Source organism: Pinus tabuliformis, chromosome 7, assembly GCF_031772625.1.
Source record: "Pinus tabuliformis cultivar Carrire ecotype Pingquan chromosome 7, CPIR1, whole genome shotgun sequence".
NCBI lineage: Eukaryota > Viridiplantae > Streptophyta > Pinopsida > Pinales > Pinaceae > Pinus > Pinus tabuliformis.
In genome coordinates this window covers 850,421,390-850,445,057 of record NC_142293.1, presented here as the reverse complement: position 1 = coordinate 850,445,057, position 23,668 = coordinate 850,421,390, and the positions used below count along the sequence as shown (strand labels likewise).

Genomic DNA, 23,668 nt, shown 5'->3' with positions numbered 1-23,668 from the left:
AATGGAGACTCCAAATACACTTGCCTCACAGTTGCTTCAGACTTCCAATGTTAGCATTAGCTGCACGAGGGCTTATTGTAGGTGTGGTCGTCCATCAGTGATGAAACTCAATATTGTTATGAGACAATCATTTATCATTTATCACATATGTATTTGAATTTTGAACTTGCTGACTTTTTTATTTTAATTATGGAATCATGATTCCTTTTCGTATTCAATATCTAAATATTTTTCTTACAAAAATCGAATATGTAATTTTGTACTTTTATAGATATGAAATGACGTTATGAATTATTGCAAATATTGTGGTTTTTATAACTTATAAGGATTGGAATTGTCATTAGTTTCTTTTTTGTGCTTAAAATTTGCCATATTTTAAGGTCTTTTTACATTTTGACGAGTCTTATACGATTTTATATGGGTCATTCCCGAGTCTTATACGAGTCGACGAGTCAATAGCCAGACGAATCTTATACGAGTACGAGTTGTGCAACATTGCTTTTGATTCTTGTAAATTGTAAAATGAAAGAAAATTATTATTATTGTTTTTGGAGCATGGGTTTCATGCTCAAGGTCCTTTATTTTATAGGTCAAGCACCCATTGAGTGCTTATAGGGTTTTGTCCTAGGTCAAGAAGTCAAAAGAGTCATTGTCATAAGTTGAAGACCCCTTCGGGCACATTATAACTTGTAAAGAAAATTATTTTTTTCATTTAAAGAGTCAAAATACCCTCCAAGGCCAAGTTGGCCTAGCAGCGAGCAAGTCAACCTAAAAGAAAGAGCCACGTCCACCTTGAAGAGCCTATATATAGGAGGAAACCCGACCTTCTTGAGAGACATTATTCCATCGCTCATTCTAGTGAAGGAGGAAGAAGGCGGCATTGAAGAAGGAAGACAGCGAGGGAGACTTGTTTGGTTCATTTCTCTCTCACACGTGCTAAGGAAGATTAGGGTTTCTGCAGCAGATCTAGGATTTCTATCTACAAGTTCAATCTTGGAGAAAATAAGCCAAGAGGGTCAAGCAAAGGTCACCAAGGTCCAAGGGTCATCCTCAAGCTCCAGAAGTCAGAGAAAGGCAAAACAAGGATCACACATGTGGCAGCAGCAACTGTTGGGAGGGCCGAAAAATTTAGACCTGCAGTGGAGGCTGAAATTCTGCAGTTGGAGGTCAAAGAAGTGCTACTGGAAGAGATTTGATTGGGTTTAACTAGATCAAGGTTAACACATCATCCGGAGAGGTTGGTCCTGGTCTTGGAGGGTATTGGCTTCAGTCTTATGGTCTTGGAGGGTATTGGTTTCAGTCTTAAGGTCTTGGAATTCATCAATTGAAGAATCTATAAGGAAGAGAAGAGATTTACGGGTTTTCCTCTCATGTGGAGAAGTTTTGGCCCTAGCTTGCAGCTTATATTTTGTGTTCTTGTTCTTCTTGTTTTGGTAGCTATTTGATGATACACACACATAATAATAAACAAATCCAATAAGTAAAAGGACATCACAAGCAGTTATCAAGTAAAGAGAAATCACTCTAATCATTGCCCTATAGATTTCTCAACAGTCCATACATCCATAGTTGATCCACGATAGATGCATTACCTTACACCCAATCTGGAACCTCACATTGATTCTCAGAGCACTCTCATGAGAGAGCCTAAGGCAACTTGGCTTTACTGTTATGCAAAAACTATAGCACAATGAAAAAGGAAAAATAAACACAAAGCAAACATGAAAATACGAACTAGCACATCCACAAGTTATTTACCCTAAAAACCCTTTACCCAGAAAACAGAACTTCAAAGGTATCTCCTATTCTCATTGACCAATCAAAGCCAGCCAAGCACTAGAGGCATCTTACAATGGAGTCTATGAAGCCTTTAAATAGGATTCATCACATCAAATACCATGGGCTCGTAAACTACCCACAGTAAACCTATCATTGATGGAATCAAAGCTAACGTAATCACTCTTGATTGAATCGAGGTTGACCTAATCACTCTCTTTCATTTGCACAATAGAAAAGTTAAAATACCATCCTCAAATGACTACAGTCTACAGAAGCTTCTCACAAGTCTTAGGCACTCTCTTGGTAGAAACACTCTACTCAAGATCAATATGCATAAAGCCTAAATAGTGTGCCCTACATTACTAAGTCAAACTTGACAAGAGAGGGCAAGTGGTTAAAAGATAATAGCTAATAATATCCTTTATGAAAGGAATCATTGGCACATGTAACAAGCAATCTCTCCTCAACGGATGCACCATACTTAGCATGTGTAACTCCCATCATAAATGCATCATAATCTATATCATATAATATGTTACAAAAATAGAAGCTAAGCATCATAACTGTAAGGAATATGTCAACGTGATGTAAGGGAATATCTCCCTCATGACACACCCATCCTACAATGAATCCCCTTCAACACTCAATCTCCCTCTTCCTTGGGGAACAACTCAAAGAAACCAAAAGATAACAAAAGATACCATTAAGAATGGGCACACTAACTGTACAAATTGATGTGTCTCGCTTAACCATCAGAAAAATCAGATATTCAGTCATTGGTGCACTTAGATTTAGACCTAAATGTTTACCTTCATCATAGATGTATTCTGTCATTATCACAAACCTTATTAAACAGCATTTACTAAAAACAGTAAAGGAACTAAAAGAAGATGAAGCATTTAACCACAAGCTTATGAACAACCTGCAGCTGTGAACTCATTGCCCAACGAACGTGTACGCATGATGTTGGTAAGAGAAGACAGATTGCTTTGGCGTAACCAATCAAAACCAACAATGCAAAGTTGAATCAAGAGGAAGATACCAAGAATTTGATACCTGCATAAAGAGAATTGGGAGGATTACTATCTGTTGTTTTGGCACCAAAATTCCATGCATCAGATAGATGCAAAGCAATAAAACTGTTGTCTCCCATATGTACTATTTTTCCAAAAAACAATATTCATAAAATGAAATATTAAAAGTGCTCAGATTGCCACCAAATGAAATTCATCACTTGAATTTATAATTTGTATGACAAAAGAAAAATGAAATGAAATGACATAAACATAGGCATACAAGTAGTTTGTCTGGAGAAGGAAATAATAGAAAATTAGCCCATGGTCCTAGCAGATTCCCATCAGGTGGTAACAACAAGTACATTGGCACATTCCCACCAAGTGGTGACAGCATGGTACACCTATAAAAGAATTCAAAATCATAACTTTCAAGTTTAGGATTGCCCTTACATTCTAGAATCAATACTAAACTTCAAAAGCGTAAATGAAATGTATTCATCTTTGTATTTCTGAATCACGAAGATGTCTTCATCAAGATCTTATCTAGACCACATGCAAGAATGGTTTGGATTCTATTCAAGTATTGGCTAAAGTCATTCAATGTTTACATAATTGTTTATATACCTATACTCCATATGAGGATTTAGCTGGGGGAGGCACGGTGGGGGAGGAGGTGTGCATGAGCATGATGATATAGTAGATACTAGCATATCTCAAAGGCTAAATATTGCTCTTTGAGAATTTGAACTAGTTATAAACTTGTTATGATTCTTGGGTTATTGTAAGGATATTTTGATGTCGATTCAAAGTTAAACCATTTGTTTATTTTTCTTCTTTTCCATGAAACGTTTAGAAAGATGAAGAAGGACAAAGGTGGAGACGGCCTAAAGAAAGGAGATAGGTTTTTGAGAGAAGAAAGAAGAAATGTCTCCCACCTACATGCATTGTAAAACTTCCTCTACAAAGTAGCTAGCTTAGTAAGGGTGTTGGAATGTCGAGGAGTGAGAAATTGATAAGTTATTCTTGGGCTTTCTACACAGTTGCAGAGGTTTTTCCACTCATTCCTTTCTGAAAACCCAATTGATAAGGAGGTAAATTTCAACAAAATCCATGAAGTTCCTATTCTTCAAGCTTGGTTTTGATGCCCTAGTTTATGTCATTCAATGCAAAAACCTCAGGGAAGGAGAAGTGTTGGAAAATCCATTAGGGTAGCATTTAATTCATTTTTCCATTCATGACAGTTATTTGTGATTTATATTCTTCTTCTTTTTCTTTATTATGATTATGTTCTTATCATCAAATAAATGCCAAAACAGGAAGTTCACAGCCATACACAATGAACACAAGATATAGGCTTCAAGCTAGGGCAAACCACTCCAAGGGGAAAACCCAAAAAGAACCTCTCTTCTTATAGAATCAACTTCAAAGGAGATTTCCAAGACCAAACCCTAGACCAAGGCTACCACCAAGAACCAAGTCAGCCACCCAAACTTTCTTCTTCAATGCAAGATAAGGTCTTCCAAGAGTAGCAAGACAATGTTCCTTCAAAGCAAGGCTCTTCTAGCCTTTTGTTTCTCCAAGCGAAGTCTACAACTTATCCTGCAATTTTCAAACCTGAAGTGCATCCAAAAACCCTAGGTTTCTTGCACATGTGAGCAAAAACATGCAAATTTAGACCTTTGATTTCTTCAAGGGCTTCTCCCTTCCTTCGCTAGCCTTCTCTTGCTTTCCTAGGACCCTCGCATTCCTTCTTAACTTCAGACTGAATCCAAGATGTATGTGTGATGATGTGTGTGACAACAGGTCGAATGCTCTTCCTTTTATAGCCTTTCTTAGGGCTCAAATATCCCTCACAAGGCCGACTTCATGTAGGTTGGCCGACTTGGTTCTTAGGAGCCTTCTAGACATTTCCATATACAAATAATTTTTCTTTCTTTGATACAAGCGCCCAAAAGGGTCTTTTACAATAACAATGACTCTTTAACTCATGATAAACCTAGAAGACCTTGTGATGCAGAAAAGTGTTCCCTCTGCGGACAGAGGCAACCCCTCTAGCCCTAGAGTGGGTCTAGTCACAGCAAAGACAAAACAACAGTTAATTCCCTTAAATAGTCATCATTGGAGGCCTACCTCAAACCGATGGTCGATGAAGTTTCGTTGCGCTACTCCAGCTTCCGTTTCCTTCTCCTTAACGAGCAATCAATCTAAAACACCACAAAGAAACAACAGAGCACGTAACCGAGAAACAACAATGATTTATTTACTCATAAAGTCAAGAAGTCATGAGCTATCAAGTAAATTACATACAAGATATAGGAAATCATCATTGATTGTATTAATAATAAACAAGAGCAAAGCTTACAACCAAGTCTTGACGTCGCAAGCCTTCTCAGAGGGTCCAACCAGTGTGTTTCTTCAAGCATTCACTCTCAAAGATGGGTCTCCCAAATAGCAATATATCTCTCTCTCTTATTCACAAGCTTTAACACAAGGTTAAGGGCACTCCACACCTTCTTGCAAACTATATAGCAATCCCACACTTGTCACACTCACACCAAAACTATCTACCAAACTCAAAAGCAACAGCAGCACTGTACAACCAAAAGAACCAGCAGATGATAGCAATGGTGAGTGATTTTATAGGAGGAGTCCCCATGAAATGAGGGAGAGGGAGCTTATCCTCAGGGCAAGCAACACAAAAGACGGAACTACCATGCCAGAGGGAGAAGGGCGACCCAAACTGACCCAACAACCAAGTCTAAAGACATACAGAAGGCCGACTGTTGGAACGAATTCGCCCAATCTGGATCATCGTTGGTCGTTAACTAAGCTTTAGCACCGACATCGCTAGGAAGCAATGTATGCAGACCGACCATCACCAAAGATAGCTCATAGCTTCACGTCGGGGCTTGAAATCCGACCGTCGCGGGAAACAGGTGTACTCCCGCGACTGGGTCGCGACAAGACCGTTTATGACAGGGGTCCGTCGCGTGTATTAAATGTATTCTCGCGACGAGGCAGAAAACTTAGGAAAAGAGGGTCAATTGGCAACATAAGAGAGCATTTGTTTAATATGAGCATGTTTTACTGGACACATGACACAGTAGAAGGACTGGGGTGAAGGCAGTGACAAATTACTGTGTAACAGATGCCCCCTAAAGTATGAAGCCCGAGAGAGTGGGAGGGGTGAAATGCTTTACGAAACTGTCTGAACTGGAACACCACTTGGAAGAACCTACAGGCGCAAGTACAACTGATATCTCTGATAGTGAAATACATGTAGTCTGGGTATGGGCGCAGCCATCCAAAAAAACATATGAACTTGGCCTATGGCATGGACACAGCCATCCAGCTAGTAAGACCATGATAATGTTAAAAGTATGGTCGCATCCATCCATGAAGACTCAGGTATGGTCGCAGCCATCCATCAAAGAGTCATGTATGTAATCACGAACCAATCCACGCAGCCCGAACATGTGTAATCTTAGTTCAGGGTCTTGAAACCCAACCGACCATAGTAAAATTCTAGCATGCGAATAGATGTGCTGGAGTCGAACATGATAGAAAGTTGCTTGATTACAGGTCAATGATGAAAACCGTTAACAAGCGCAAGAGAAACCATCAATAATGCCAATGGCTCTCAAGGTACTGTCTAGTACAATCCACTAAGTGTGAAGAATGAGATGAAGTCGAACACTTCGTGGAATCACCCAATTGATGACCAATAATGGAAGTCGACCATCAGGCGCGAAGAACTTGCCATTGAGGCATGCAAGCTCCAAGGTACCAAAGGGAATCTCTAGATCAATCTCCTGGATAATGAACTGGCGTTGACAGGAGATGATCCCTCGCAGGAGGGCCATAATGTTTCCCTCATCAACAACACGAGATAAGGAACAAGTGGTAGATGGTGAAGTAGAGTATCAGAGGAGGAGGTAAGGATGTGAACTGCAAAAGGATTATACTCTTTAACATATCGGTGACACGACTCCAGAGGGTGGCAGCATTCAGGTACCAAGGGATCAGAGGCTTGATGGAGACAACATGGATCAAATGGAATGAGGCTAAATGGCAACCCAAAACCCCGGAAGGCCAAATGACGATGTATGGATATCCCAACCCAACAAGAAGCAAAAGTGTCGATGTTCAAGAGTGACTAACTGCCATAAGTAACCAATGACAACTTCCAAATCTTCCCCCACCATTGCTGACGAGTACCCCAATTATTTTTGAAAACAAGCTTGAAGGGGATAGCATATGCTTGTAATATAAGTTTGTCCTTCGGACGAATCCAACCTAGTAATGATTTAACGAGCCCTAGGGAGGAGAAGCTCGAGTCTCGTCACGATGACAAGTCCAATGTCATCAGGGTTTAACGAGTCCGACATAGGTAAAACTCGAAGTATTTTTAATGTTTAGAGAGTTTGAAAAAGACACGGAAAAGAAAACTCCAGGGGGGGTCCTTTTTCGTATATTTGTGTCCCTCGAGCCCGAGAAAGTATAAAATAATACTCAAGGGAACTGCTTGACCATTACGATCAAGGAGTACTTTTCGTAATCAGTGGCCTTGATCCGAAAAAGTAAAAAAGCGATCGAAGACACGTGATTTCGTAACCATTATCGAACCCAAAACGACAAAAGTCCGGCAATCTTTTCGTGTTTATACGGTCGGAAAAAAGCTCAAAGCGGACCGCCTCTTATTTCATTTAACGAGTCAAAACGAATAACTCAGCAATCTTTTCATCTTTTAAGTCGGAAAAGAGCTTAAAGAGGACTTTGCAGAAAATACGGACCAAGTGCATACGGACTGTAATACAAGCCAGCCATCGTCATCTCTATACAAAACATGCACCATAAGATCCATTTGACATAAATAGATTATATATGTGGAAATATGGTCAAAAACCCAAAAAACCCTAATTAAAAATGCGATATAAATGAAAAAACCCACACCCTAAAGTGTAATTCCTAATTTTTTCAAAAAACACTATAAAAAGGGGTGTGGTAATTTCTATTTTTTACCATTTACATTGTGCATTTTTACCTTTGGCATTTTGGAGCACCAACCTAAGCGGACTTCCCAAGTTGATTCCAGCATCAACTGTCCACGGTTCCACCTGAAGCTTTCTCCAAGTAAGTACATTCTTCCTTGCACTATATTTGAGTGGTTTTTTTATGCAATTTAGTGTTAGATGATTTTAGGCGGATTTTCAAATCCGAGTCCGCCTCTCGGTCGTCGCAGAAAAGCCGCTCAGGTTAGCGATGACCGAACATGGTGACACGCACCACCTCCGTGATCGTCGCGAGAGATAGATGTACTCTCGCAACGATTGCGAGAAAAATGAACTATTGACCTCGAGCCGTCGCCACTGTTTGGAAAACAGCCGCGATGGCGTCGTAAAATTGAAATTTTTTATAATTTATGGATTTAAACTTGTGAAAAGAGTTCTAATTCATTTTTCCTTCGACGCAGGGCAACATGGCATTTGTATGGCAAAAAAGAACTCATGATATCAACGCCGAACAAGCGTTCAATGATCCTGGGTGCCGAAGAGCTTTACTTGCTTGTGGATTACTAAAATTTTTCCTCACTCCGCATCTTTGGACCCAACCTGACTTGTTAGAGTTGTTAATTCATGCTTGGAACCCAGCGGACGGAAAGTTCGTTATCCGGGGCAAAGACATTGAGTTCGATACTACAAATACATATTTCTTGACTGGATTGTCTCATTGCCGCGAGAGGCCGATTTTAGAGGGCTAACGAACTGGCGGCGAATCACTGGACATGTTGATAGCACGGGTGTGCCTAGGGTCACGTAAATCAAGCGCTAGCGGGAAATTGGCAATTCCAACGATAGAAGACCTAGTTCTCTGTGGTTCTATTTATGGTGACGAGGGTAGCGGGCTCCCAAGCCCAACACGAAACAACAAAGACCCACCTTCGGTTGGCTCTTGATTGCCTTAACCCGACCATGTACAACTGGGCTGAAGCAGTGACCAGTAACATGAAGATCGCGGGGAGGTGAAGCCGTTTGGTTACGGGTCTATTTTGATCCCGCTCATGCTGGAGCGAGTGCCGTCACTTCAGTTACAGGACATGGACTTAGAGAGACCTAGACCGTGAGAGACCCGGGTCACTCTTTGGGCACATGTCATGCCACGAGGGGGTGGCGGTCGACCAATGTCATGGGGGACACTATTCCGAAAGTGGCTAGATCGCCAGACGATCCTTGTCGAGGATTGGCCATACGCAGGTATGGATTTGCATGGAGACCCCAACATGCAGCTTCCTGCGAGCGAGCAGTGGGACGACAGAGGTAAGACACTTGATCCCACTATTTTTGTATTTTGTCTTTTATGATGTTTTTTTTGGATTTTTTCATGCATGTCTTAATGATGTATCTTATGTTACTTGCAGATGTGGGACCAGAGAGGGCTGTGGGACTAGCTCCGGAGGCACGGAGAGAACCACAAGGCATCAGAGAGCTAGCCTTGGTTCCCCCGCTGACAGTTCAGTGGAGACAGTGGCCCATAATCTTGAGGGCCTAACAAAAGGGATCCCAGATTACAGGGGGGTCGAAGAAGTCCCCATAGAGTATCAGATACATACAGTAGGGGTGATACCTAAGGTGCATAGACTCTTAAGACGAGTCGCACGAGCAGTGGTGTGCTACAGATAGCATAACCCACCGTAGTAGATGCCTAGGTTTTACTTTCTGCTGATTTTTTGAGAGACGTGTTTCGGATGTACACAGACTCTATTTTTTCACATACACACTTATTTTTGAGCGCCTCGGTGCGCCACACGATATATATATATATATATATATATATATATATATATACATATTTCTATGGTTCATTATTGTGTCTCAAATGCTTCTATACAATGTTTTGATTACATGTTGCGTAAATGTCTGTCTAATACATGATTTGCTAATGCATCAGTTAATGTGTTTAATCTTCTTGGAATGTGTTGATATGTAATAAAATCAAAATTCCTTTCCAATAATTTAACATGTAAATACAACCTTAAAATGCGATGATCTCTGACGGAATAACGCCCGTTAAGCTGGTGGACAACAAGTTGAGAATCCAGATTCACAAACAATGCACGAATATCGAAGTTGATAACCTCGGTCGATAATTCAATGACAGCACTACATTCAGCGACATTATTTGTGGTGCAACCCAGACAAACACCTTGAAGGTCTACTAACTCACCATGAGGATCGTAGATCACCCACGCCACAGAAGAAAGATTTCGGGTACGACAGCAAGCACCATCAGCGAAACCAACGTAAGGTGTACCAGACATCTGCACAAGAAGTAAAAAGACACAATAAGCGGCAATTATGCCTTCACACCAAGCCAAACATGAAAACGCACACTGACAACACACCTGCTGAAAACACACATATGTACAAATCAAATGCACGAGATTCATGCGTAGTATTTTTTCAAATAAAGCCCATTTTGGGGCTTATCTAGAGGGTTCCCTTCGTAATCAATCAGCTCATAGGCCCTTTTTTGCAAAACTCGTTTCACAATGTAAGGCCCATGCCACATAAGCTCGAATTTGCCTACCCCCAGCTTATCATTTGCTTGATCATAGAGCAGGACTAAGTCTCCTTCAATGAAAGAACGAGGATTGACAGCTTGATCGAAGTGAGTTTTCACTCTCTTCTTTTGCGCTTCAATGGCTAGAGAGGCTAGTCGACGGGTCTCGTCTAACCGCTCTAGGTAAAGAAGACGTTCTTCTACCGGAGTAGTGTTTGGGAGCAATTCGATGGCTAATTTAAGAGAAGGGATCTCACACTCAATCGGAAGGGTAGCCTCCAGACCGTAAACCAATTGGAACGAGGTGAACCCGGTGGCATCCTTCACTAAAGTTCGGTAGGCCCATAAGGCGGAAAACAACATCAAATGCCAATTGGACTTGTGCATGCCAATGGTGCATTGAAGCATCATGACCAAAACTTTGTTGACAGCTTCCACTTGGCCATTGGCCTGAGGATAGTACGGTGTTGAGCTATCATGCCGCAAACCCAGCTGGGTTGTTAACTCAGTCATCATATGATTACGGAAATGTTTGTCGTGATCAGTGACGATAGCCCGAGGGACTCAGAATCATGAAATGACATGATTGCTTAAAAATTGCGTCGCTGTCTGACCATCATTGGATAGTGTAGGCATCACCTCGGCCCATTTCGTGAAATAATCGACGGCATGCCCCCCAGCCGAGCGAGGGTTATAGGTCATATAATCAATGCCCCATTTAGCAAAAGGGCCGACGATAACAACAGGGTGCATAGGAGCAGAAGGCACGCGCATCTTCCGTTGGTAGATTTGGCACTCATGACAAGAGTGGACGGCAAGGATGCAATCCTTAAAAATAGAAGGCCAAAAATAACCAGCACGGAGGATCTTCTGAGCAGTAGCATACCCGGACATATGACCACCACAGGCGCTAGAGTGGTAGTCATTTAGAACTCGTTCGGCTTCCTCGAACGTCAAACATTGGCGGAGAACAGAGTCAGCGCCGAGACGGTACAGGGTGTCCCCAATAATGCGATAAGGTTGAGAATGATGGTGAATCTGTCGCCGAGCATCCTTGGACAAATCTGGATGAAAAGAGGACATCTGAAGATAGACAATAATATCCCCGTACCAAGGATCGAGGGTACTAATCAAGAACAGAGATTCATCCAGAATATGGTCCTCTAACCGAGAGGGCGCGGTAACAAATGGTAGGGAGCAAAGCAGCTCAGCGAAGACAAGGGACTTCTTAGACTTGGCTGTAGTAAACTCCAAGTCGAACTCTTGAAGGATGACAATCCACTTTGAGTATTTGCCCCCCAGTAACTGACGTGACAAGATGTACGTCATTGGGTTGCAATCAGAAATCACCGTCATGGTGCACAATAATATATAGTGGTGGAAACGTTGGACGGCGCAAACGGCGGCCAATGCCAACTTCTCGACATAGGCATATCGAGTTTCCGTATCAAGTAAATTGCGACTGAGATAGTAAACGACATGCTCAATACCATCATCATCGTCTTGGACCAAAACCATGCCGATGGTGGTATCGGCAGCAGCTAAATACAGAGTGTAGTCACGGTGATAATCAGGTGGCCGTAACAACGGAGCAAAAACAAGGAGGGTCTTGAGGTGCTCGAATGACTCTTGTGCAGCGGTATCCCAAAGAAAAGGGATGTCCTACTTTAATAACCGCGTATAGCCTTTGGCCACTTCAGCATAATTCGGAATGAATCGGCGTAGAAAATTTTCTTTACCCTGCAAACTCTGCAATTGCTGCAAAGAAGCAGGGGGAGGGAGATTCAGAATGGCTTCAACTTTAAGGGGATCCAGACGGATACCCTCCCGGGAGACGATGAACCCAAGAAGTCTGTCGGATTCCACACAGAAGACACACTTATGCGGATTAAGACGGATATGATAGTGTCGACAGCGAAGAAAAATTTCGCGAAGGTGGTTTGGATGGTCTTGGCGTTTCGCTGAATGAGCCGGAAGGTCATCCAAGTAAGGTTGTACAATGTGTTGAATATCATGAAACGCACAAGACATTGTGCGCTAGAAGGTAGCATCGGCATTTTTTAAACCGAACGGGAGCTTTTTATAAGCGAAAGTGCCCCACGGACAGATAAAGGAGGTCTTGTGTTGGTCCTCAAGCGCGATATTAATCTGGTTATAACCAAAAAAGCCGTCCATGAATGAATATATCTCACTCCCGGCACACTCATCAATGAGCTGGTCAATGAAAGGTGTAGGGTAGTTGTCTTTGGGACAGGCACGATTAATGTCACGATAATCAACACATACCCTAATAGTGCCCTGTTTTTTAGTCACAGGGACAATATTAGAAACCCAATCTGTGAGTGGGATAGGGTAAATGAAGCTAGCCTTAAGAAGCTTTTCGACTTCCGCTTTAATAGCCGCAACCTTCCAGGGGTGCACGGGGCATAGACGCTGTCGAACAACTTTGGCACCCGGATATGTAGGTATTTCATGCACCACGATGCTAGGATCGATGTCGGGCATCTCTTCGTAAGACCAAGCGAACACATCACGAAATTCGCGAAAAAGATCAGTATAAAGCTAAATCTCCTCCGGAGTACAAGTTACTCCAACATGAATGTGCTCGGCAATCCCTGGTTTAACAGAGATGTCGATTGGTTGAGTTTGCGTAATGCTCCCCAGATTCGCTTCAGAAGACACTTGATGAATTTGGATGGGCATTTGAAGGGGTTGGGAGGGGAGACAAGGAGCAAACTGCTCAAGACAAGTAAGCATTTCCCGATGGGTAGGGAGAAACAAGGAACGATGGTGATGATCAGACCACGGGGGTTCCTCAAAAGACATAGTCTCAATAATCGCTTCTTCAGAAGGAAAAATTTCCTTTAAAGGGTCTAAAGAAGTGCCATCTCCAAGCCAAGGGGATTGAACGTACGAGTCGAAAGCTCTGCTCAAAGGAGCAGGCTCAGGGGATGAAACCGATAGAGAAACAATTTCGACGTAGTTGAGCTTGGCAGGAGTCAACGGCATCTCATGATTCATCGCCCCAGGATTCTATCTGATCAACAGGAGGAAGAACCCAAGGATCAGAGCGAACAGAAATCATATTAATGGGAGCGATGTTGGGAGGTGGGAGTGAAAAAACACCCATAAGGGCAAGATCTTTAAAGAGTCCAGCACCCACACTCTCACATGGAACGGAGGTATGCTCCACGAAAGGCACATTGCCATCAGAGGAGGAAGAGGCAAAGAAGGACAACTGGTCTACCGTGACAATTTTCCCTTGATGAGGAAAATGAATAACACGAAATAGAGATGAAGCCACGGCTCGCATGGCATATGTCCAGCTTCGTCCTAAAAGGAGGTTGTAAGTTAAATTGGCATCGACAACTTCGACCTCCACTTTGACCGTCTTCCCTTCCAGAGTAATAGGCAGGCGTTGGAGTATACCATAAGGACAAGACTCTCTCCCATCAAAGGCTTCCAAGGTCGTGGGAGACTGGCTCAAAGTTGGAGAACCGATAGCCTTCCAACAAGCAACAGACATAATGCAAGTAGAAGCGCCTTCATCAATGACCGTGCGGTGAATAGTTTTAGAATTGATGATGACCTGAATAAGGAAGGCAATTTGGTGAGGCAGTCTCAGTACATGACTGTCTAGGTCAAAAGTGATCAAATCCAAGTCGGTCGGGTCAATGCCACCGATGGTCGATAGCAAGGACTTCCTCTGAGAGGGGCAGCTCTGGAGGACCTCTAATGCAGACATAGCTGACGGAGCCTGGGCTAAGTCCTCAACGATGCTATAGTGTTGAGCAGCATGAGCATTAGGGTTGTAAGAAGACTTCCAGAGTACCCCTTTAGGAGGAGGTCGGATGACCGCCTCAGTACTAGGTCGCTCGATATGGAGGGGACCAGAGCTGGATGGAGGAGCACTAGAGGGGACCTCAGTTTCCTTCCCGGCAAGCGAAGGATACTCTTTTGACCGAGTACTAATGTGGATGGGAATCGTCCCAGCCATAAATACCTGAGAACTAAAGGGAGAGAAGGATTGAGATGGATCAGCCACCATTTGAGTTTGCTGCGAGGGAAAAGGCTCTTTGAGCATAGCAGGAGTCCCAGAGGCACCTTTTAACAAACGACTAACTTCAGACCGCCTGGGGCAGTCTTTAGTATAGTGATCCTCGTCACAAATAAGGCAAGGATACTTAGGCTTGCGTTTGGCACCTTCCTCGGGTGGAGGTTTAGGGGAATCTTGCTTCGGTTGATCGGCCTTATTCTTTCCTTTTCCCTTCTTCTTCCCTTTCGAAGCTTTGTCCGCCGTGGTGGACTGAACGGCGTTAACCTCGGAAGTGTTACCAGAATTGGATACGGCCTGAGAAGCGTTTTCATTCGAAGCGTTCGGCTTTTGCTTCCCAGGGTTCGCGGAAGATTTCTTAGAGGACGTATTGACAGAACCGATGACACCATCAACAGATGGTGTTGACGGGGCTTTGGAAGTTTCGGGTCTCAGAGCATCAGGCAAATAATCATATAGTGTGCCAGACTGGGAGTAAACCAAGTCAAGGTACTAAGCATGCGCAATGGCTTGCTCTTCAGTTACACATGCCCCCATAGCAATGTCCCGGGCTATCGGACCGACAAATGAGGTTGTGAACCAGTCAGTCAGAAGCTGATCAGGAATCCAGAACTTAATCAAACGACGACGTCTCCTCCATTCATGGATATGGTCGGAGATATGCGTGGTCATGTTCTGTTTTAAGGATGTCAGGAGATGTGTGCCTGTTTCATATCGAATCAGCAACTGAAAATGAGTCAAAAATGCCATAGCCAACAAGTTAAAGTCCTGAAAAGATCCGCGAGCTAGCTCAATATACCATTTTGCGGCAGAGCCAGTGAGAGTCTGTTGAAAAAGGCGGAGCCAGATTGAATCATCAAGCCATGAATTTGACGAACACCATAGATGATAAGTCATGACATGAGCTTGGGGATCTTCTCCAACTTTACCATCAAACTTGGGACAATCACCTGGAATTTTAGTTGGAACCGGTGGCCAATACGGATTATGAAGAATGGGATCATTTGTTAGTTTGGACACATCTGGTAATTCCAACGTCGCTAAAAAGGGTAATTGAGGGTTAAAGGACATCTGAGGCCGCGAGTAAGAAGTAGTACCAGAGTTCCATCTAGTTGCCTGTTGCCCCCATTGATTTTGTCTGGACGGATTTGGCCCATAAGGGTTTTGTCTGTAGGGATTTTGTCCATAGGGATTATAACTGTAACTGGACGGTTGACCCTGGATTTGACCCCCAGCATTCCACTGATTACCAACTTGGCTTGTAGGAGCAACATATGGTTGCTGGAAATTCTGATAAGAATGAACCTACAGCTGTTGATAATTTTGGTATGGGGCAAATTGAGTTTGCCCTTAGGACTGCTGAAAACCATAAGGCAGTTGGGCTCCAAACTGAGCCTAGGGACCAGACTGCGTTTGATAAGCAGATTGGGTTTGGGATCCAACCTGAATTTGGAGACCGGATTGGGTTTGGAGCCCAGACTAGGGCTGAAAACTGGGTGGAGCTTGAGAAGCAACGAGCGTTTGAGTGCCCGGTTGAGCAGGCCCAGACGGATGTCCTTGAGAAAACGGAGGTTGAGCCATCTGGCTAGAAGGTTGGCCTAATTGAGGTTGAGGTTGGCCCATCTGCCCAAAAGTTTGAACTTGCTGGGTATTGGGTTGACCTTGCGCAACCGAAGGTTGTCCAGACTGACCAGATGGTTGAGTAGGCTGAACAATTGGTTGGCCCTGTTGAATTTGAGGCTGACCAACTTGTCCAGAAGGGTGGCCTTGCTGGGTACCAGGTTGGCCTTGTTGAATGTAAGGTTGTCCTGGGTTACCAGAAGGTTGCCCGAAGTATGTGAAAGAAGACCCACTGAAGGCCGAAGGTTGTCCCTGAATGGGTTGTCCTTGTGGGCCGACAGTTTTCCCTGGATAAGGTTGCCCGTAGTACGGCTGCCCGTAAGACTGTTGTCCGTAAGACGATTGACCTTGATAGGGTGGACCTTGAAAATTTGAAGACTGTGCTTGGCCACCGTGATAAGCCGTGGTACCCCAAGCAACAGATAACGGAACCGAGACCTCAACCACAGGCTGAGATGCTATGGGTCCAGGGTGGTAAATATGGGCTCCCCGAGAATCATAATAGTGGAACGGATTTTGTGGATCCGGATTCTGAAGAGCTTGGAGATATTGATCATATGCCCCCTGCTAGAATGGAACCAGAAGAAGGTGGGGCACTAAGGCTAGGGTCAACAACCCCAGATATAGGTGCCGAAGGGCCACTATTTGAAGGACCTGTGGAAGGTCCAGCAACAGTGGTCACAACTGAAGATGCAGTGACGACACTAACAATGGGGGCTGAGGAAGCCACACAAACGGTTGGAATAGTTGGGACAGATGTGACAGTTACATTGTGAATTTGGGGAGTAAAAGGTCCCGAAGTTGGAGTGACAGTGCGAGACCACATGGAACTCGTAAGGGGAGACCTAGAACCCATGATATCAGCCAGAGCATTATAGCACAGAGGCAACATGATACCAAGAGAGGTGACACGGAAGGGTGACATTTCCATAGGTATAGGGATCTCACCACTTCCCATAAAGGACTCTTCACTCGTGATGGGGTTCATCTCATCCATGTCAGAAGAAGACATTGGGACCAAAACACCAGGAGGAGTAAGGGTAAAGTCTTCTTTGAAAGGCTCCCAAACGGGATTCCAATGAATATCGTAAAACTTGTCGTTTGGAGCGCAAGAGTTAAGCGGTTGAATACTCGGAATAACAGAAAGAGTATCACTAGCAACCAGAACCTCAGGAGCGACAGAAGATGGAGATCCTTGGTCACTTGGAACGGGAAACGAGATCGGTGATTTCGCGAGGATGATTTAACTCAAAAACCCTAGGGAAAATTAATCGAATAAGGAAAAACAACCTTACGCAAACTAAAACGCAACAATATCTAACAGGGTAAGTGTGAACGTAACCGAATAAATTTTAAGACATAGGAGCAGAACTTGACTTTTTCATCTTTAAAGAGTCGAGAAAAGGACGAAAAGATGACTCTAGTCGCCTTTGAATATTTAATGAGCCTGAAAGGACAAGTGCTCAGATGGACCTTTTCTTTTAAGGAGTCTGAAAAGGAACAAAAGTGACTACTCTGGAGAAACTAGGCAAAAGGTTTACCAAACATCCCGTAAAACTGCATATACACCTTGGCGATCATATGAAAACCAAGGACTTTCCATACGACAGTCAATCTTCCCGAATGTTGTGTTCAGTGCGTTACGGTTTGCAAGGCAGCAGACACGGCTTCCTAGGGATATAGGATGATAACCTAGTGGGGTCTCCCAACATATACTTGACGGTACTGGGAGCACAATTCCATACTAGACCGCTATGGAGTCACAGAAAGAGGAATCACCCAACCTTAAGTGAAAACAATAGTGACTAGGTTTAACGACACCAGAGCACATCTCTAGCCTAGACCTCTAAATAATGTGCGCTATGTTCCAATGCGTTGTTAAGTTCATTTTAGAGTTGATCTTGAATTAAGTTTCAATTTTCAAGCGTTACCGTATGTATATAAAAACCTAGGATGCAGTTAGAATGAGTAAAGCACATTTTACTTCAATGAACACCTACCTACAGGAGGGTAGAGAGATCATTCCCAAACCAAGAAAACCAAGATAAGCTAAGAGACACAATGCATAAACACATCGACTCTAAAGTGCATGGATACTACTGATGAGAGACTTTACCATTTGCTTTCCAATATGCAAACTTGAAATGCAAATACACTTTCACTTTCGTATACTAAATGAATGCAGTCTTTTGATTTTGATTGTTTTGAATTTAAAAGAAACAAACAAGCAAGTGTGAAAATCGGTCGATCCAAACAATTGTGATCTATGTTCGGTAGTGAAAAGAAATCGAATCAATACCAAAGATTGGTTCAATAATTGTCACTAAAAATCAACCAGAAAGAAACAAGCAATGGAGAAGCCTCAAACAAATCAACAAGAAGGTTGCAGATGAACCTTGGGCAAACAAGCAACCAAGCCAAGTAATTCAAGAATTTGAAAGAACAAACTAGGTCACAAAGCCAAAAATGCAAGATTCATTCAATAAAACCAAAGAGAGAGTACCTTAACCATAAGCAATCAAAACAAGCTAATGGGCAAGAGAAAGATAACAGGGGATCAACAGGACTGGTGAATTCAGGAGGTAGAATTGAAAAAACAACTCTACAAGAATCGTTGCGGGCATAACACCAACAACTAGGGACGATCAGCCACTAGCTATAGCAACAGAGCGACGTCGTCGCGAGAGTACACGTCTCTTCCGCGACAGGCTGATTTCAGGAGTCGTCGCGACTGTACGATGGGATTCAGCGATGCACAGAACTTTACAACAGAGACAAAGCGACATCGGCGCGACTGTTAAACTATTTTCAATGACGATCGTAAAAACAATGAAAGATAAACCAAAACTCCAAAACAAAGACCAGCCTATTGCATAGATAATAAAGGGATTTCCCATATTGACCCAGGTGACCCCAAAGACTGATAGTTTACCCCAAAATTCAAGAGACACCAAATCAAAACCAAAACAAGAGCAAACAAGAGAAGAAACATGCAAAGGACTCCCCAGTGGAATCGCCAACTTGTGATGCAGGAAAGTGTTCCCTCTACGGACAGATGCAACCCCTCTAGCCTTAAAGTGGGTCTAGTCACAGCAAGGACAGAATAACAATTAATTCCCTTAAATAGTCATCGTTGGAGGCCTACCTCAAACTAGTGGTCGATGAAGTTCCCTTGCGCTGCTCCAGCTTCCGTTTCCTTCTCCTTAACGAGCAATCAATCTAAAACACCACAAAGAAACAACAGAGCACGTAACCGAGAAACAACAATGATCTATTTACTCATAAAGTCAAAAAGTCATGAGCTATCAAGTAAATTACATACAAGATATAGAAAATCATCATTGATTGTATTAATAATAAACAAGAGCAAAGCTTACAACCAAGTCTTGACGTCGCAAGCCTTCTCAGAGGGTCCAACCAGTGTGTTTCTTCAAGCATTCACTCTCAAAGATGGGTCTCCCAAATAGTAATATATCTCTCTCTCTTATTCACAAGCTTTAACACAAGGTTAAGGGCACTCCACACCTTCTTGCAAACTATATAGCAATCCCACACTTGTCACACTCACACCAAAAATATCTACCAAACTCAAAAACAGCAGCAGCACTGTACAACCAAAAGAACTAGCAGATGATAGCAATGGTGAGTGATTTTATAGGAGGAGTCCGCATAAAATGAGGGAGAGGGAGCTTATCCTCAGGGCAAGCAGCACAAAAGACGGAACTACCATGCCAAAGGGAAAAAGGTGACCCAAACTGACCCAACAACCAGGTCTAGAGACATCCAGAAGGCCAACTGTTGGAACAAATTCGCCCAATTTGGATCGTCATTGATCGTTAACTAAGCTTTAGCGCCGACATTGCTAAGAAGCAATGTATGCAAACCGACCGTCACCAAAGATAGCTAATAGCCTCGCGTCGGGGCTTGAAATCCGACCGTCGCGGGAAACAGGTGTACTCCTGCGGCTGGGTCGCGACAAGACCGTTTATGACAGGGGTCCATCGCATGTATTAAATGTATTCTAGCGACAAGGCAGAAAACTTAGGAAAAGAGGGTCAATTGGCAACATAAGAGAGCATTTGTTTAATATGAGCATGTTTTACTGGACACATGACACAGTAGAAGGACTGGGGTGAAGGCAGTGACAAATTACTGTGTAACAGACCTAATGACAAATGACTTGAGCATCAAACCCATGCTCCAAAAAATAATTTTCTTTTATTCTTTAGATCATTTTCTTTCTCAAAATAAAGGTTACATCTTTACACAAGTCAAATGACAATTATGAAGACCAGAACTAGTTAAATTCTTCAACACTCCCTCTTAACTAGGGAGGTATTCATAATTGTCCAACCGATACAAGGAGACTACTCCCTTTTGAAGAGTTGGATTGATAAGCCAACTATAAGCATCAACATTTTGATCAACCAACACTGTCTTTGAGGCATGTTACCACTCAAACTAGCAGGCGACCTAAGGGGGATCCCTAAAGGAAAAATGTTAGGGCAAGGGAAACAAATGGAGGCCTAGCCCATTGTCACCTCAGCTAAGGCTCCCTTCTATTTACGAGCTTTCATAGATGGGAGTTGTTGTTGAGATGACAGTGGTGACATTCCCATTGTTGAACTTGATCTAGGTTGTCCATTGAAGCTTTGCACTAAAGTGCTAAATTTTGTTGTAACACCCTACAAAATTGAAGGCTTTGTTCCACGGAGGCTTTCCCTTTCAAAGAAGTCAAAATAAAAACATGAAGCCCTCATCCCCTTGCTGAATCCATTGAAGCTTGTCTCAAATTCCAGCACACCTAACAATATATTGTGTATCCTTTCTAATCATTTATTCCAGCCTTTTTGCTTCCTCTTGAAGGGTTGTATCGTCCAGATACTCATCTAGGGTATTAAAGGTTTAACTCAAGGTTTAACCTCTTTTTTTATCTTATTAAAGTCCTCCGAAGTTCCATCAACCCTACACAATCCAAGGACTTCTAAAGAGGCTTTCCTTTCCAAGAAGTCAAAATGAAACATGAAACCTTCATTCCCTAGATGAATCCACTAAAGCTAGGGTCAAATTCCAGCACACCTAGCAATATATTATTGCTCATCCCTTCTGATCATTTATTCCAGCCTTTTTGCTTCCTCTTAAAGGGCGGTATTGTGAAGATATTCATCTAGGGTCTTATCACTTTTATTAGAAACTAAAGCTTTAAGCCAGGGTTTTACCTCTTTTTTCATATTATCAAAGTCCTCCAAAGTTCCATCAACCCTACACAATCCAAGGACTTGCTCTGAAGAGGCTCTCCTTTCCAAGAAGTCAAATAAAACCAATGTTCCACCGAATTTCCGGGACGGGGAAACGCAAGAGTGGGGATACGCACAAGGGGGACGTATATAAGCAACCCAAAAAGTTAGGGAATTTTCGAGGAAACAGGGAGACGTCATAGTCATAAAAATTATAAAATTAAAATTTATTAAAAATTTAATATATAAAAATAAAAATAAAAAATAAATCCCAAAAATATGTCAATAACTAAATAGAAAATCTTAATAATTATGAAATGTACCTTTAAAGACTAAATATGATCATCATTACTTATTAGAATATTATCATTTATGAATTATCATTTGACATTTCTGCATTGTAAATCTAAAAGTAAATTACTAAATTGAATCCATCATTTGACATTATGCAATGTTCCTTCTAAATTCATCTTTTGGCATGATGCAAGGTACATCTAAATTAAATTAATAAATTCATCATTTGACAATTGAAATTATGCAATGTGCATCAAATTTTCAAAAACGATAAAAAGTAAATTCATCATATGACAATGACATTGACATTATGTTGAAGTCTAAAATAGCCATAGAATACTAAACTAAAAGTAAACATAGAAAGCACTGAGCAGTGAAATACTAGTAAATTTCTCAAAAAGTACTAAATAATATTAATAAATACTAAGTCTTAAGTTTTAATATACTTTAAGTTTTTTATTTTTGTTATTGTTTTTATTTTATTTTTTAAGTTATAAAATTTAATATAATTTTTTTTTAAATTAAGTTTTAATATAGTTTACTTTTTTTATTTTTTGTTTTTTTTCATATATTTAAATTTGTATTTCTTTTTAAATTTTAATGTTTTATAAAAATTATTAGACAAAATGTGTCCCGTCCCCCATCCCCCCTGCAAAGGAGTCATGTTTCGTCACCAGAAAAACGTCCACCTGGAGATTCCCCGAGTTTCCCCAAAAAGGGGACGTGGGGGAAATGTTTCCCCGGGAGTTAGCCCTCATCCCTTTGTTGAATCCATTGAAGCTTGGCTCAAATTCCAGCACAACTAGCAATATATTCCTCATCCTTTTGGGTCATTTATTCCAGCCTTTTGATATAAATAATGGTTTTCCCCTTCTCACTTCACTTCTATCTCTTACCATTTTATCAAACACAACCAGCAAGTTTATATGAAGAAAGTTTCCTCCATTGTTCAGATTTGCAGATGCAATCCACCCTTCAATGTGCAAGTACCACTGCTATTTTATGTACTATTGGCTCTTTATTTTTGTTGTCCTTAGCTTTTTGCTCCATACGTCTGAAGTTATAGTGTCGTGTTGAACACAGGCATGCTGCATTTTGGTTTGCATCATGTGTATACATCGAGCTTCAAGCTTCTTTTATGCATAAGCCACAATATGCTCATGATCAATACATTATTCCTGATTTTATGATGTCTTCAATATGTGTGTCCCCTATAATACTTGCTGGATGGGTCAACCCTACACAATCCAAGGGCTCGTTCCGAAGAGGCTCTCCTTTCCAAGACGTCAAATAAAACATAAAGCCCTTATCCCCTTGTTGAATCCACTGAAGCTTGGCTCAAATTCCAGCACAACTAGCAATATATTCCTCATCCTTTCGGATCATTTATTCCAGCCTTTCTGCTTCCTCCTGGAGGGCAGTATTGTAAAGACACTCATCTAGGGTCTTGTCACTTTCATTAGAAACATGAGCTTTAAGTTAGGGTTTTACCTTTTTTGATATAAATAAAGGTTTTCCCCTTCTCACTTCACTTCTATCTCTTACCATTTTATCAAACAAAACCAGCAAGTTTATATGAAGAAAGTTTCCTCCATTGTTCAGATTTGCAGATGCAATCCACCCTTCAATGTGCAAGTACCACTTCTATTTTATGTACTATTGGCTCTTTATCTTTGTTGTCCTTAGCTTTTTGCTCCATACGTCTGAAGTTATAGTGTCATGTTGAACACAGGCACGCTGCATTTAGGTTTGCATCATGTGTTTACATCGAGCTTCAAGCATCTTTTATGCATAAGCCACAATATGCTCATGGTCAATACATTATTTCTGATTTTATGATGCCTTCACTATGTGTGTCCCCTATAATACTTGCTGGATGGATGCATTATTGAATACAAACCATGAGAATCCTGTTAGTTATCAATATTGAAACATAAATTGACACCAGGTCAAACATGGGGAATGAAATAGGACATGGAAAAGGTTGTCTAGATAACTTGCTTGTGTTTGAACTTGGCTAGGAAGTCCCAACTCATAATATGCCACGAGAATTTATGACATTTTTTGGATAACAGATACCAAGACAAGCTCGAGATTGTTAATCCTAA

At 41.9% G+C, this 23,668-nt stretch overlaps 1 protein-coding gene across 6 annotated transcripts in view; it reads right to left on the bottom strand.

Moving 5' to 3' along the window:
• The window catches only part of PEX10 (peroxin 10), a 273,167-nt gene that overhangs the window by 86,693 nt on the left and 162,806 nt on the right, over positions 1-23,668 (bottom strand). For 5 of the 6 annotated variants that reach the window (XM_089459013.1, XM_089459014.1, XM_089459015.1 and 2 more), the window contains exon 9: positions 2,702-2,835. In XM_089459013.1, coding sequence (XP_089315139.1) covers positions 2,702-2,835 — 134 coding nt within the window. Of the gene's footprint in view, positions 1-2,701; positions 2,836-3,075; positions 3,197-23,668 lie in introns of those variants that run through there. The other variant, XM_089459017.1, reaches the window with a different exon arrangement.